At 45.5% G+C, this 14967-nt stretch overlaps 1 protein-coding gene across 1 annotated transcript; it reads right to left on the bottom strand.

The window, feature by feature from the left end:
• Positions 1 to 3379: 3379 nt before the first annotated feature.
• LOC123094243 (probable galacturonosyltransferase-like 1) lies at positions 3380 to 4677 on the bottom strand. The gene has a single exon (XM_044516296.1). It carries the CDS (start codon positions 4643 to 4645, stop codon positions 3572 to 3574), a length of 1074 nt encoding a protein of 357 aa, XP_044372231.1. The 5' UTR covers positions 4646 to 4677; the 3' UTR covers positions 3380 to 3571.
• Positions 4678 to 14967: the final 10290 nt, after the last annotated feature.

The raw sequence follows: 14967 nt of genomic DNA, 5'->3' as shown, positions 1-14967 counted from the left end.
AGGTCGCAGGATTGATCCCTCGTAATTATTTTACTAAAAAGTTGCTGTGACAAGCTGAAGGGTTTTGGAAAGGCGTTTGGTTTCTTATTTACTACAGAAAATATTGAAGTCCTTGTATTATAGCAATCTAAGTAAATTTCGCATACTAACTCGTCTAATGTTGATCTAGATGATTTTTTCTCAGAAAAAAAAAGTATTGCAAGTAAACTTTCCGGTCGATGAGGGAGGGTAATGACGGTGGCGCGCCTTCGACTCGCTCCAGTGTTTGTAGTCATCGCTAGGTGCAATGGCGGAGCTACAGCAAGGACGGATAGGCCATGCCCCGCCTAATATTTTAAAATTTGTACACAATTTTTTGTATTGTTGGGCCTTAGAACACTGCCATAGGCTATTTCTTTCATTTTGGCCTGTCCAGCCCACCCAGATTTGGGCTTCAAGCTCCGTCACTGGCTAGGTGGTCTACGAAACCTTGATGCAATTCGTACTTCATGTGTTTTTTCTAGTATCTCGACAGTTGATGAATAGATCGAAAGTTTTCTCGCAAAAAAACTTTCCAGTTGATTTGAGTCAACCCTTGAGATTCTTCAGTTCGGATGTACTTTCTCCATTCCTAAATATAAGCCTTTTTAGATATTTCAGTACGGACTATACTCGAAGCAAAATGAGTGAATCTACGCTCTAGAACATTTCTATATATACATCTGTATGTAATACATAGGGCTTATATTTAAAAACGGAGGGAGTAGATTGCTATCCAAATGTTTGGCACGTATGACCATCTCTGTACTATCTATATGTACTCTCGGTCGATGGTCATGTGTGACTTAGAGCTGGCACAGAGATGGTGTTCGTCCTAGCAAGTGGAGTTGACACTGTAATTGGAAAAGGTGGCGCTACATACAGTAGCTACCAAAAGTAAAAAGTGCAGGCCGAATGTCACCCGACACGGTCCGCGCGCTCGTCGTAGGATTCTTACCAACACTGCACTATTTTGTATTACGCGTAGCAACCAACAATCAGGTGAGTGGGCAAGTTGCATACAGATACACTATCCGGATCAGCTTGAGCGACCTTTTTTAGATAGTTTGACGAAGGGGAAAAAATATCAGTCGTCCACTATAGAGAAACACCAACTCTAATTTATTCCCTCCGTTATATTAAAGTTGGATCATCTATTCTGGAACGAAGGGAGTAATTAACAACAAAGAAAGAAACCAACACAGTTATGCAATTTTCCAACTGGTCTTTGACCTTGCGCGGGTCATCGGGTCTCGGGTGCCAATGCATCCAGATTTTTAAAAATAGGAATCGCAGAAAACGTAAAGTTTCACAGAGGAATGACTTTCATGGTATTATGTGGAAACAAGACGAATGGAACACAAACATGATATATCAAAGTTAGTATTCACGCTTTTTGCACTCACGATTTTGTTTTGTACCCTGAACTAAGTCGACCAAAGCGAAAGTGTTACTCCATCGAGCACAAATGCACCTGCATAAACAGTAATTAAATTACGACAAAATTGTAAAAGAAATCTGATTTTTTTTGTTTATGAACATCAATAAAAGTTGTAACATCCTGGAAAATTTTCCCTGAAAAGACATCCGTAGAGGTGTGTGCAAAAAAAAGGAGTGTTCCAAAATGCACCATTTTTAGTCTCGGATTTGTTTTTTTTGTATTGGCCACCACGGTTGTCTTTTCTAAGTGACGTTTTGCATGATGTTAGAGCTTTTGTTGATGTTCATACACCTAATATTTTTAACTATTTTTCAAAGAACTTTCTATTCATACCAATGTATTTGTGCTCTTGATTAGATACTCCATGACCCAACCGAAGTCATTTCTTCACCGGGCATTTCCGGTCTTCGACCCGATTATACTACTTGGTACTAGTAGATTTGTTTCGAGTTATCTTTGTGTGATTTTGATTACAGTCGTCCAACTCTTCCGGAGTTTTGAGTACCACTCTATTGCTTACTAGAAGAACGCCCGTGCGTTGCAACGGGGCCACATTAACTTTAAGAGTTCAATATTAATATTCTCATACATATCAATCCTTCTTCTCCTTCCGTCTGCCACCGAGACAGGGACCTAGACTTTGTGCTGCTCTTATTGATTTCAAACCCAGACGAGATGGGGTGGTGGGAGGGGGGACGAAAAAACCCAGACGAAACAAAGGAGAAGGAGAGCCTCATCAGTAGCATCATGGTGAATTTCAAACCTAGCGTTGTGCTCCGCCCAACGAACATGGACGCCGCCGGCGGCGGCCCGGTGGAGCTCGAACCCGAGAGACTCTGCTGCTTGCTGGGAGGGGTCGGGGAGGGTCGGAGCACATGAGCATTGACGTGAAGGCAGAGTAGGCCGGGGAGATTACTGTGCACGCCGCACAGCGACTTGGACCTCGGAGGGCCTTAGCTCTGTCAGGAGGAGGTCCCGAGTTCCTGCCGAGGACAGCCTGACGGGGGAGACGCACGTCCGCTCGCGCTGCCCGCAACGCGACCACGCCCTGCCCTAGGGTTCTGCAACGGCGGCAGCGTCGTCCACAGCCACACCCTCTCTGAGTCCTGCCCTGAACTGGGGTTCCGAGATGGCGGCGGTGGCGGAGGTCTCTGAGGTTGGAGAGGGGCAAGATGTAGGACGGCGGAGGCTGGAGCCTGGAGCGATGGCGGCGTTTCGGGATTGCAGGCAGGGGGACGTGCGAGGTGAGTGTTTTTTTCACCGGTTTATGTTGTGTTGCCTGCACGGATATATAGGAGAACAAATAGGTGGATTATAATTCCTTCCATTGTATAAGTGCTGGGAAAGGAAGCGAGGGACAAAAATCAATCGAGGGGCCTTTAAGAGTAGAGATTAGTTAATTGGATTTTTCTTTAAAGTCTGTTATTTGTTTTCTTAAAATTTATTATATGTTTCCTAAATCAAATTGCATTGATGGGATGGATCGATTGATTTAGATAGTCTATTATTTGTTTCCTTCACATCCATTATATGTTTCCTAAAGCAAATTGCATTGATGAGATGGATCGTTTGATTTGGATGGATCGATTGATTTGTTTCCTTAAAATTGGATTTTTCTTTAAAGTCTGTTATTTGTTTCCTTAAAATTTATTATATGTTTCCTAAATCAAATTGCATTGATGGGAGGGTGACGCATGGAAAGTTATGATCCGTTAAGATTTTTTTCGTTGTGTGAGAGGGTGACGCGAAACTAAACTGGTGGGGTAGGGGGGGACGAAAAAAACCAGCGAAATGAAACGGGTGGGAGGTGGGAGGAAGTACCAAAGAAGTACCAAAAAAAACCGGGTGAGGTGGGACGAAAAAAAACCTGGAAGCGAGACTACCAACTGCTCCATTAGGAGTAGAGATTAAGAGACAAGAGAAAGTAATTAACTAGTCCATTTCTGTTAAAAATTGTTCGTCCAAACACTATGTACACTTGCAGCTTGCACGAACACTCTAATTAATTAAAGTTGACAACAACAATCAACAAAAGAAGGAGCTGAGCTGATCATCTAGTGAGTATCTCCTAATCCAACCAAACCGACCAAAAAAGAACGCGATCATCGGTCATCACAAGACGGCGTCGATCCCGGTGTCGGGCCGGAGCAGGTCGTACTTGGCCCAGACGGCGTCGAGCGGGCAGGGCCGGCCGGCGTCGAGCCGGTCCCAGGGCTTGCCCTTGCCGCTCCAGTGCAGCAGGGAGACGGGGCCGGCGTGGAGGCCGCGGCAGAGGCCCCGGTAGTTGTCGCCGCCGAGGCCGTGCTGGTTCCAGCGGTGGTCCACGGCGGCGATCCGGCCGGCGAACACGAGGAGGAAGGGCGGCAGCGAGCCGAGCTCGTAGATGCGCACCCGCCGCTGCAGCTCCATCCACCCCTCGATCCGCGCCGTGTACCCGGACGCCCGCCACCGGGGCAGGTCGAGCACCATGACGCCCGTGTTGAAGTAGCACGCGCGGCGCCCCCGGAAGGTCCCCGCGAGCGCCGGGCTCGCCCAGAACCCCGGCGTGAAGTAGGCGGTGAAGTTGGCCCCGCAGTACTCGGGCGCCGCCACCGCCGCGCCCTCCGGGAGCGGCGTGGCGGCGAGCGCGGCGACGTCATCGGTGAGGACGACGTCGGAGTCGAGGTACACGACGCGGCGCACGCAGGCGGGGAGCGTGCTGGCCAGGTAGGAGCGCGCGTAGTTGAGCGGCCGGTCGAGCGCGCCCCGGACGGACGCCGAGATGCGGCCCGCCACGCGCGACTCGTCGAACGGGTACGCACGGAACGCCAGCGACGGGAACGACGCGCGCACGGCGGCCACGAGATCCTCCGTCCGGGAGGGTGATCCGGCGGAGGTGAGGAAGTGGAAGTAGACGGACTCCGGGCAGGAGGCGTGGCGCAGGACGGAGAGCACCGCGGCCATGGTGCCCCGCAGGTAGGACGCGTCCAGCGTCATCGCCACGTGCACGGCGGCTCGCGGCGAGCATGCGGCGTCCGCGTCCGCGCCGTCTTTGCCGGACGCGGGCGGGAGCGGCGCCGGGCAGCGCGCGGAGGCGGAGTTGGTGAAGTGCGGCGCCTCCCTGAACCTGGGCAGGGGCGCGGCCGCGCCGGCGGCGCAGAGGAGGAGCAGGGCGAGGAGGAGCGGGGCGCGCGACATGGTAAGCATCGGTGTGTGTGTGCGGTGGCGCGTTGTTTGTGTGCGGGCATGAGAGCATGAGCGGCCGGCCGTGTTTTTATACGGGCCGGCGCGTGGCCGCGTGCGGCGTGCGGGAATGGGGAGGCGTCAAATCTGGGTCAAATGCTTGGAGAGGGTTAGGACCAGAGGAAAAGCGTGTTTGAATGTGTAACGCGCGCGCGTAATCTGGTAAAGAAAACCGGGTGAAAAATGCCGGTAGGTCAAACATGTCTACGTGTGTTTTTTTTTCGAGAGAGAAATTTTCAATCTATTCATCGATCATGGCAGTACAGAGAACACAAGAGATAATAAAAATTACAACTAGGTCTATGGACCATCTAGCGACGACTACAAGCATTGAAGCGAGCAGAAGGCGCGCCGCCGTCATCGCCCCTTCATCACCGGAGTCGGGCAAACCTTATTGTAATAGACAGTTAGAAAGTTATCTACGTGGTTATCTTCCATTCTGCTTGTATGTATGCGCTGCAGTATACCTGGATATACGTATAGGTTTCGCCAGAGTAGTACATGTTTTGTCTACTACTACCCTAGAGAAAAAAGTTACACTCGTACATGTTTGCAACGCACTCCGGGCCATCGTTCATTCATGTGCAGCATGGGCAGGAAGATCGCGCGGCGTAGAAATGATTGCACTGCACTGCTCCGGCATCAATGTTTTTGTCGGTGAGAAGTGAGAACGAGCGAGCGTTGGGTGACACGTGGTCCACCGGCCTGTGGCCTGGCTGCGGGACCCGGTCAAGTAGCAGTACGTGCCACGTGGTGGCATGCTGCCCGACGCCAGATCTGTCTGTGCGAGCGAATCCTCTGGTGCAATGTCCAGGCTCGCGTGTGCCCAAGGCGCGGCGGCGGTGGAGAGCTCTGCCCAATGGCGATCTTGGAAAATCAGCGTTGGATCGTGACTCGCGAGGCGCCAACGCGGCGCGGCAGTCGAAGATTTATAGTACGCTGTGTCGGCGCGCGCGCATTTCTTTCTTCCACAGCAGCACTACGTACTACTTCCTCCGTCCGGGTTTATTAGGCCTAAAGACAACTTCTCTTAGACCAAGATATATAGTAATTTGCGCACATTAATTCTTCCATTTCACTCCCAGTGCACTCTCTCACATGCATGCAGCCAATGAAAAAACACGCATGAAGTGTATTAATTTCCCAGACATGGCACCAACAACAATGACTTTCAATGCAACCAATGAAATGGTTGCATGCATGCACCTTTCCAAACGAGGCCTTATAAAAAGGGACATGCTTGTGATGCTGAGAGGCCTAATAAACCCGGACGGAGGGAGTGGCATCTTTACGAGCGAAAGAAGGTACACATATTAAGCATTTAGTTTGGGTGCATGAATTAAATCAGAACCGTAAGATTCCTATGGGTGGCATTTGTAGATTTGAAATGATGTCCGCCCATTCACTTCAGTCATCACAGCCTGTTTGTTTTGTTGCTCTCTTTATATGCATGTTTATTTTTACGAGAAAAGTTTTGATCTATTCATCTTCAATTATGGCAGTATAACGAACACCAGAAATAGTAAAATTACATCCAAATTCATAGACCACCTAGCGACAACTACAAGCATTGAGGAGAGCCGAATGCGCGTCGCTGCCCTGTCATCGCCCTTTCCTCGCCGGAGCCGGACAAAACTTGTTGTAGTAGACAGTCGGGAAGTCATCGTGCCAAGGACCCATAGGATTGGGCACTAGAAAAGCAATTGTCGCCGATGAAGAGTAGCGTAGATTGGAAGAATCTAACCTGAAGGCACATGAACTTAGACGAACGACAACCAGATCCGAGCAAATCTAGAAAGACAGATCCACCGGAGACAAACCTCCACACGCCCACTGACGATACTAAATGCACCAACGAACATGGGGCTAGGCGGGGAGAACGCTATTCCAGCTTCAGGGAGATGCCACCGTCTTGCCTTCCAGAGTACAAAAGTCAAAGAAACATCTAAAAACCGAGCCCTCCATCGGCAAAGGCCAAAATCCACCACGCTCCATGGCCCTAAGGCCACTAGAGACGAGGTGGACCGGCATCGGCGCCAGCAGGAAGGAAAAAAAACTGTTTTTTTAGGAAGAGATATATGCATGTTTCTTAGGACCATTATATGTTCGTGTTTTTATTCATGGACTTTATATTAGCATATTGGCGTGGATTAACTTTTTGAAAACGTATGGGGAGATGCTGCCGTGCCGACGCAAGTACGACGAGACAACATCGGTCACTAGATCATCTTACTTATTCATTATGGTGCGGTAGAGAAAATCAACCTGTACCATTGGTTGAAACCCGAGACGAGAAAATCCTCTGAATAAAACACACCATGAAAGCAAGAAGACGGCATCTGCCTTGCATGGTTCAAACTTTTCATGGCAACCGAAGGATAAACGGTGAATCAGAGGGCGGTGAGGGGCCGAAAAAGGGACGCTATGGGGAAGGATTGTTTGAACAATGGAACCTTGTTAGATGTTTCGTAAGAGAGCCACAAGTCAAAAGGATTATTATTATTATTATTAAACCCAAGCGGGAAAGGAAAATAACACCAAAACTTTTGGCCACGACATGCAAAAATAATATCTTGAGTGTCTCAATAAAAGAAAAATAATAATTTGAAAACCACTCCTTATTCCAAAAGGGCAAAAATATGCAGATGTTTATAATAAATTGAGATGTACTATAGTACTTGATTTATTTTATTTTACAAAATGATGACTTATGAATGTCAACTAGACCAGTTATACACGTCTGACTCCTTTGGTTTTATTTTAAAAAGAAAGGACACCTCGACATTTGCAGCAACTAACTAATGTCAACCACCTCTATAAACCACTTCTACTTTGATTTTATTTTGAAAAGAAAGGACAGTCTGACCTTTGCAACGACTGATGCATGCAACATATTTTGATGCAATCTATTATTTCTTTTGTAGAACGGAAAATGTATTATTGTAAAGTATAATGTCGTAATGCTGCGGCAATATCAAGCAAATGGTATAACTTATGCATCACATATTCTTTTACCAGGTCATAATCCAAATCACAGATGAATAAAGTACAAAGCATGGGCATCACAAATGTATATTCTTTAAGTCGGTTATAAGCTGGTTCTCACTCAATATGTTAAAGCAAACTAGAATTCCTCCAATGCTCAATGCTCCTGTGAGCCTTAGGGTGGAGCCCACATGTCACCATTACCTCTTCTAGTTTTGACCCCTCAAATCATGTGAGAAAAGAGAGAAACACGTTTTAATTCTTTATGCCTTGGTTTTAGTAATATGACCTGATCTTTGATATATATATATATATATATATATATATATATATATATATATATATATATATATATATATATATATATATATATATATATATATATTTGCTAAGTCCCCATCTCACAATGTTTGAGAATGGGTTTTAAGGATCTTTTTTTTGTTTTACTAAAGATCCATGTTTTTGCAACATTGGAGATGGCCCTCCATGCAGTAATAAGAACCAAATCTAGATCAAGTGGGCAGCCGTATGGATGATAAATAAATTAAAAAACCTCTATGTTTTGTTATAAGCATGTGAGAATTCCCTACATCTTATCATAAGCCACACAAGTTGACAAGGACTTGAGCCTTACTTTGTTCGTTTGTCCTCAAAAGCCCTTCGGCGAAAATATCGTCTCAAGTTGATGGAAATTTATTGCCATAACCACATGTTGTTGGAAATATGCCCTAGAGGCAATAATAAAAGTGTTATTATTATATTTCTTTGTTCATGATAATAGTCTTTTATTCATGTTATAACTGTATTATCCGGAAATCGTAATACACGTGTGAATACATAGACCACAATATGTCCCTAGTGAGCCTCTAGTTGACTAGCTCGTTGTGATCAACAGATAGTCATGGTTTCCTGGCTATGGACATTGGATGTCGTTGATAACGGGATCACATCATTAGGAGAATGATGTGATGGACAAGACCCAATCCTAAGCCTAGCACAAAGATCGTGTAGTTCGTATGCTAAAGCTTTTCTAATGTCAAGTACCTTTTCCTTAGACCATGAGATTGTGCAACTCCCGGATACCGTAGGAATGCTTTGGGTGTACCAAACGTCACAACGTAACTGGGTGGCTATAAAGTTGCATTACAGGTATCTCCGAAAGTGTCTGTTGGGTTGGCACGAATCGAGACTGGGATTTGTCACTCCGTGTAAACGGAGAGGTATCTCTGGGCCCACTCGGTAGGACATCATCATAATGTGCACAATGTGACCAAGGGGTTGATCACGGGATGATGTGTTACGGAACGAGTAAAGAGACTTGCCGGTAACGAGATTGAACAAGGTATCGGTATACCGACGATCGAATCTCGGGCAAGTACAATACCGTTAGACAAAGGGAATTGTATACGGGATCGATTGAGTCCTTGACATCGTGGTTCATCCGATGAGATCATCGTGGAACATGTGGGAGCCAACATGGGTATCCAGATCCCGCTGTTGGTTATTGACCGGAGAACGTCTCGGTCATGTCTACATGTCTCCCGAACCCGTAGGGTCTACACACTTAAGGTTCGATGACGCTAGGGTTATAAAGGAAGTTTGTATGTGGTTACCAAATGTTGTTCAGAGTCCCGGATGAGATCCCGGACGTCACGAGGAGTTCCGGAATGGTCCGGAGGTAAAGATTTATATATGGGAAGTCCTGTTTTGGTCGCCGGAAAAGTTTCGCACTTTACCGGTATTGTACCGGGAGTGCCGAAAGGGGTCCGGGGGTCCACCGTGGGGGTCCACCTGCCCCGGGGGGCCACATGGGCTATAGGGGGTGCGCCTTGGCCTATATGGGCCAAGGGCACCAGCCCCAAGAGGCCCATGCGCCAAGGAAACTTGGGGAGGGAAGAGTCCTCAAGGGGGAAGGCACCTCCGAGGTGCCTTGGGGAGGATGGACTCCTCCCCCCTCTCTTGGCCGCACCCCTTCCTTGAAGGAAGGGGCAAGGCTGCGCATCCCCCCTCTCCCTTTCCCCTATATATAGTGGAGGGGAGGGAGGGCATCCATACCTGAAGCCCTGGCGCCTCCCTCCCTCCCGTGACACCTCCTCCTTCTCCCGTAGGTGCTTGGCGAAGCCCTACAGGATTGCCACGCTCCTCCACCACCACCACGCCGTTGTGCTGCTGCTGGATGGAGTCTTCCTCAACCTCTCCCTCTCTCCTTGCTGGATCAAGGCGTGGGAGACGTCACCGGGCTGTACGTGTGTTGAACGCGGAGGTGCCGTCCGTTCGGCACTAGGATCTCCGGTGATTTGGATCACGACGAGTACGACTCCTTCAACCCCGTTCTCTTGAACGCTTCCGCTTAGCGATCTACAAGGGTATGTAGATGCACTCTCCTTCCCTTCGTTGCTAGTTTCTCCATAGATAGATCTTGGTGACACGTAGGAAAATTTTGAATTTCTGCTACGTTCCCCAACAGTGGCATCATGAGCTAGGTCTATTGTGTAGATTCTTTGCACGAGTAGAACACAAAGTAGTTGTGGGTGTTGATGTTGTTCTATATGCTTGCCATTACTAGTCTTATTTTGATTCGGCGGCATCGTGGGATGAAGCGGCCCGGACTGACCTTACACGTACTCTTACGTGAGACAAGTTCCACTGACTAACATGCACTAGTTGCATAAGGTGGCTAGCGGGTGTCTGTCTCTCCTACTTTAGTCGGATCGGATTCGATGAAAAGGGTCCTTATGAAGGGTAAATAGCAATTGGCATATCGCGTTGTGGTTTTGCGTAGGTAAGAAACGTTCTTGCTAGAAACCCATAGCAGCCACGTAAAACATGCAAACAACAATTAGAGGACGTCTAACTTGTTTTTGCAGGGTATGCTATGTGATGTGATATGGCCAAAAGGATGTGATGAATGATATATGTGATGTATGAGATTGATCATGTTCTTGTAATAGATGATCATGGAGCCCCAAGATGGAGATCAAAGGAGCTATATGATATTGACCATATCATGTCACTATTATTTGATTGCATGTGATGTTTATCATGTTTATGCATCTTATTTGCTTAGAACGACGGTAGTAAATAAGATGATCCCTCATTACAATTTCAAGAAGTGTTCTCCCCTAACTGTGCACCGTTGCTACAGTTCGTCGTTTCGAAGCACCACGTGATGATCGGGTGTGATAGATCCTTACGTTCACATACAACGGGTGTAAGACAGTTTTACACATGCAAAACACTTAGGGTTAACTTGACGAGCCTAGCATGTGTATAGACATGGCCTCGGAACACAGAAGACCGAAAGGTCGAGCATGAGTCGTATAGTAGATACGATCAACATGAAGATGTTCACCGACGATGACTAGTCCGTCTCACGTGATGATCGGACACGGCCTAGTTGACTCGGATCATGTAATCGCTTAGATGACTAGAGGGATGTCTATCTGAGTGGGAGTTCATAAGATGAACTTAATTATCCTGAACATAGTCAAAAGATCTTTGCAAATTATGTCGTAAGCTCGCGCTTTAGTTCCACTGTTTAGATATGTTCCTAGAGAAAATATAGTTGAAAGTTGACAGTAGCAATTATGCGGACAGTAGAAATCTTATGTCCTTAATGCACTGCTCAGTGTGCTGAACCCCAAACATCGTTTGTGGATGTTGCGAACATCGGACATACACGTTTTGATAACTACGTGATGGTTCAGTTAAACGGTTTAGAGTTGAGGCACCAAAGACGTTTTCGAAACGTCGCGGAACATATGAGATGTTTCGAGGGCTGAAATTGGGATTTCAGGCTCGTGCCCATGTCAAGAGGTATAAGACCTCCGACGATTTTCTTAGCCGGCAAACTAAGGGAGAAAAGCTCAATCGTTGAGCTTGTGCTCAGATTGTCTGAGTGCAACAATCACTTGAATCGAGTGGGAGTTGATCTTCCAGATGAGATAGTGATGTTTCTCCAAAAGTCATTGCCACTAAGCTACTAGAGCTTCGTGATGAACTATAACATATCAGGGATAGATATGATGATCCTTGAGGTATTCGTGATATTTGACACCGCGAAAGTAGAAATCAAGAAGGAGCATCAATTGTTGATGGTTTGTGAAACCACTAGTTTCAAGAAGGGCAAGGGCAAGAAGGGACACTTCATGAAACGGCTGCTGCTCTAGTGAAGAAACTCAAGGTTGAACCCAAACCCGAGACTAAGTGCTTCTGTGATAAGGGGAATAGTCACTAGAGCGGAATTACCCTAGATACTTGGTAGATGAGAAGGCTGGCAAGGTCGATAGAAGTATATTGGATATACATTATGTTAATGTGTACTTTACTAGTACTCCTAATAGCACCAGGGTATAAGATACCGGTTCGGTTGCTAAGTGTTAGTAACTCGAAATAAAAGAGCTACGGAATAAACGGAGACTAGCTAAAGGTGAGCTGACGATATGTGTTGGAAGTGTTTCCAAGTTTGATGTGATCAAACATCGCACGCTCCCTCTACCATCAAGATTAGTATTAAACCTGAATAATTGTCATTTGGTGCTTGCGTTGAGCATATACATGATTGGATTATGTCTATCGCAATACGGTTATTCATTGAAGGAGAATAATGGTTACTCTATTTATTTGAATAAAACCTTCAATGGTCTTGCACCTAAAGGAATGGTTTATTGAATCTCGATCGTAGTGATACACATTTTCATGCCAAAAGATATAAGATAGTAATGATAGTACCACTTACTTGTGGCACTGCCATGTAAGTCATAATGGTATAAAACGCATGAAGAAGCTCCATGTTGATGGATCTTTGGACTCACTCGTTTTTGAAAAGTTTGAGACATGCGAACCATGTCTATTGGTGTATACGCATGAAGAAACTCCAAGCAGATGGATCGTTTGGACTCACTTGATTTTGAATCACTTGAGATATGCAAATCATACCACATGGGCAAGATGACTGAAAAGCCTCGTTTTCAGTAAGATGGAACAAGATAGCAACTTGTTGGAAGTAACACATTTTGATGTGTGCAGTCCAATGAGTGCTGAGGCATGCAGTGAATATCGTTATGTTCTTACTTCACAGATGATTCGAGTAGATGTTGAGAATATTTACTTGATGAAACACAAGTCTGAATTATTGAATGGTTCAAGTAATTTCAGAGTGAAGTAGAAGATCATTGTGACAAGAGGATAAAATGTCTATGATATGATCATAGAGATGAATATCTGAGTTACGAGTTTTGGCACACAATTAAGACATTGTGGAAATTGTTTCGCAATTAATACCGCCTGGAACACCATAGTGTGATGGTGTGTCCGAACATCATAGTTGCACCCTATTGGATATGGTGCGTACCATGATGTCTCTTATCGAATTACCACTATTGTTCATGGGTTAGGCATTAGAGACAACCACATTCACTTTAAATAATTCCGTTGAGATGACACCGTATGAATTATGGTTTAGAGAAACCTAAGTTGTCGTTTCTTAAAGGTTTGGGGCTGCGACGCTTATGTGAAAAAGTTTCAGGATTGATAAGCTCGAACCCAAAGCGGATAAAATGCATCTTCATAGGACACCCAAAACAGTTGGGTATACCTCCTAATTCAGATCCGAAAGCAATATGGATTGTTTCTTGAATCGGGTCCTTTCTCGAGGAAAGGTTTCTCTCGAAAGAGTTGAGTGGGAGGATGGTGGAGACTTGATATGGTTATTGAACCATCACTTCAACCAGTGTGTATCAGGGCACAGGAAGTTGTTCATGTGGCACCTACACCAATTGAAGTAGAAGCTTATGATAGTGATCATGAAGTTTCGGATCAAGTCACTGCCGTACCTCGTAGGGTGACAAAGATACGTACTACTTCAGAGTGGTACAGTAATCCTGTCTTGAAGGTCATGTTGCTAGACAACAATGAACCTACGAGCTATGGAGAAGCGATGGTGGGCCCAAATTCCGACAAATGGTTAAGAAACCATGAAATCCGAGATAGCATCCATGTATCAGAACAAAGCATGGACTTTGGTGGGCTTGCCCAATGATCGGCAAGCCATTAAGATAAATGGATCTTTAAGAAGAAGACGAACGTGGACGGTAATGTCACCGTCTATGAAGCTCGACTTGTGGCGAAGAGTTTTTTCACAAGTTCAAGGAGTTGACTACGATGAGATTTTCTCATCCGTAGCGATGCTTAAGTCCGTCGGATTCATATTAGCATTAGCTGCATTTATGAAATCTGGCAGATGGATGTCAAAACGAGTTTCCTTACCAGTTTTCGTAAGGAAAGGTTGTATGTAATACAATCAGAAAGGTTTTGTCGATCCTAAGGATGCTAAAAGGTATGCTAGCTCTAGCGATCCTTCCATGGACTGGAGTAAGCATCTTGGAGTTGGAATGTGCACTTTGAAAAGATGATCAAAGATTTTGGGTTTATACAAAGTTTATGAGAAACTTGTATTTCCAAAGAAGTGAGTGGGAGCACTATAGAATTTCTGATGAGTATATGTTGTTGACATGTTGATGATCAGAAATGATTTTCTAGAAAGCATATAGGGTTATTTGAAAGGTGTTTTTCAATAGAAAACCTGGATTAAGCTACTTGAACATTGAGCATCAAGATCTATAAGGATAGATCAAAATGCTTAATAATACTTTCAACTGAGCACATACCTTGACATGATCTTGAAGGTGTTCAAGATGGATCAGTCAAAGAAGAAGTTCTTGCCTGAGTTGTAAGGTACGAAGTTAAGACTTAAAGCTCGACCTCGGCAGAAAAGAGAGAAAGGATGGAGGTCGTCCCCTATGCTTTAGACGTAGGCTCTACAGTATGCTATGCTAAGTACCGCACCTGATGTGTGCCTTGCCACATGTCTGGCAAGAGAGTACAAAGGTGATCAAGGAGTGGATCATCAGATAGCGGTCAAAGTTATCCTTAGAGGAATAAGGATATGTTTCTCGATTATGGAGGTGATAAAGAGTTCGGCGTAAAGGGTTACATTGATGCAAGCTTTAACACCTATCTGAATGACTCTGAGTAGCAAACCGAATACGTATAGTGGAGCAACCATTTGGAATAGCTCCAAGTGGAGCGTGGAAGCAGCATTTACAATATGACCAAGAAATTTGCGAAGTACATACGGATCTGAATGTTACAGATCCGTTGACTAAAACCTCTCTCACAAGTAGAACATGATCAAACCCCATAACTCATTGAGTCTTAATCACATGATGATGTCAACTAGTTTAATGACACTAGTAAACTCTTTGGATGTTGGTCACATGGTGATGTGACCTGTCAGTGTT

This window comes from Triticum aestivum, chromosome 4B (assembly GCF_018294505.1).
Source record: "Triticum aestivum cultivar Chinese Spring chromosome 4B, IWGSC CS RefSeq v2.1, whole genome shotgun sequence".
NCBI classification, from domain to species: domain Eukaryota; kingdom Viridiplantae; phylum Streptophyta; class Magnoliopsida; order Poales; family Poaceae; genus Triticum; species Triticum aestivum.
Note: the sequence above shows the minus strand (reverse complement) of the source record. Positions and strands in the feature narration are given on the sequence as shown.

Excerpts from the sequence above, each read along its gene's own strand:
- LOC123094243 (XM_044516296.1), bottom strand. The coding sequence starts at position 4,645 with ATGCTTACCATGTCGCGCGCCCCGCTCCTCCTCGCCCTGCTCCTCCTC.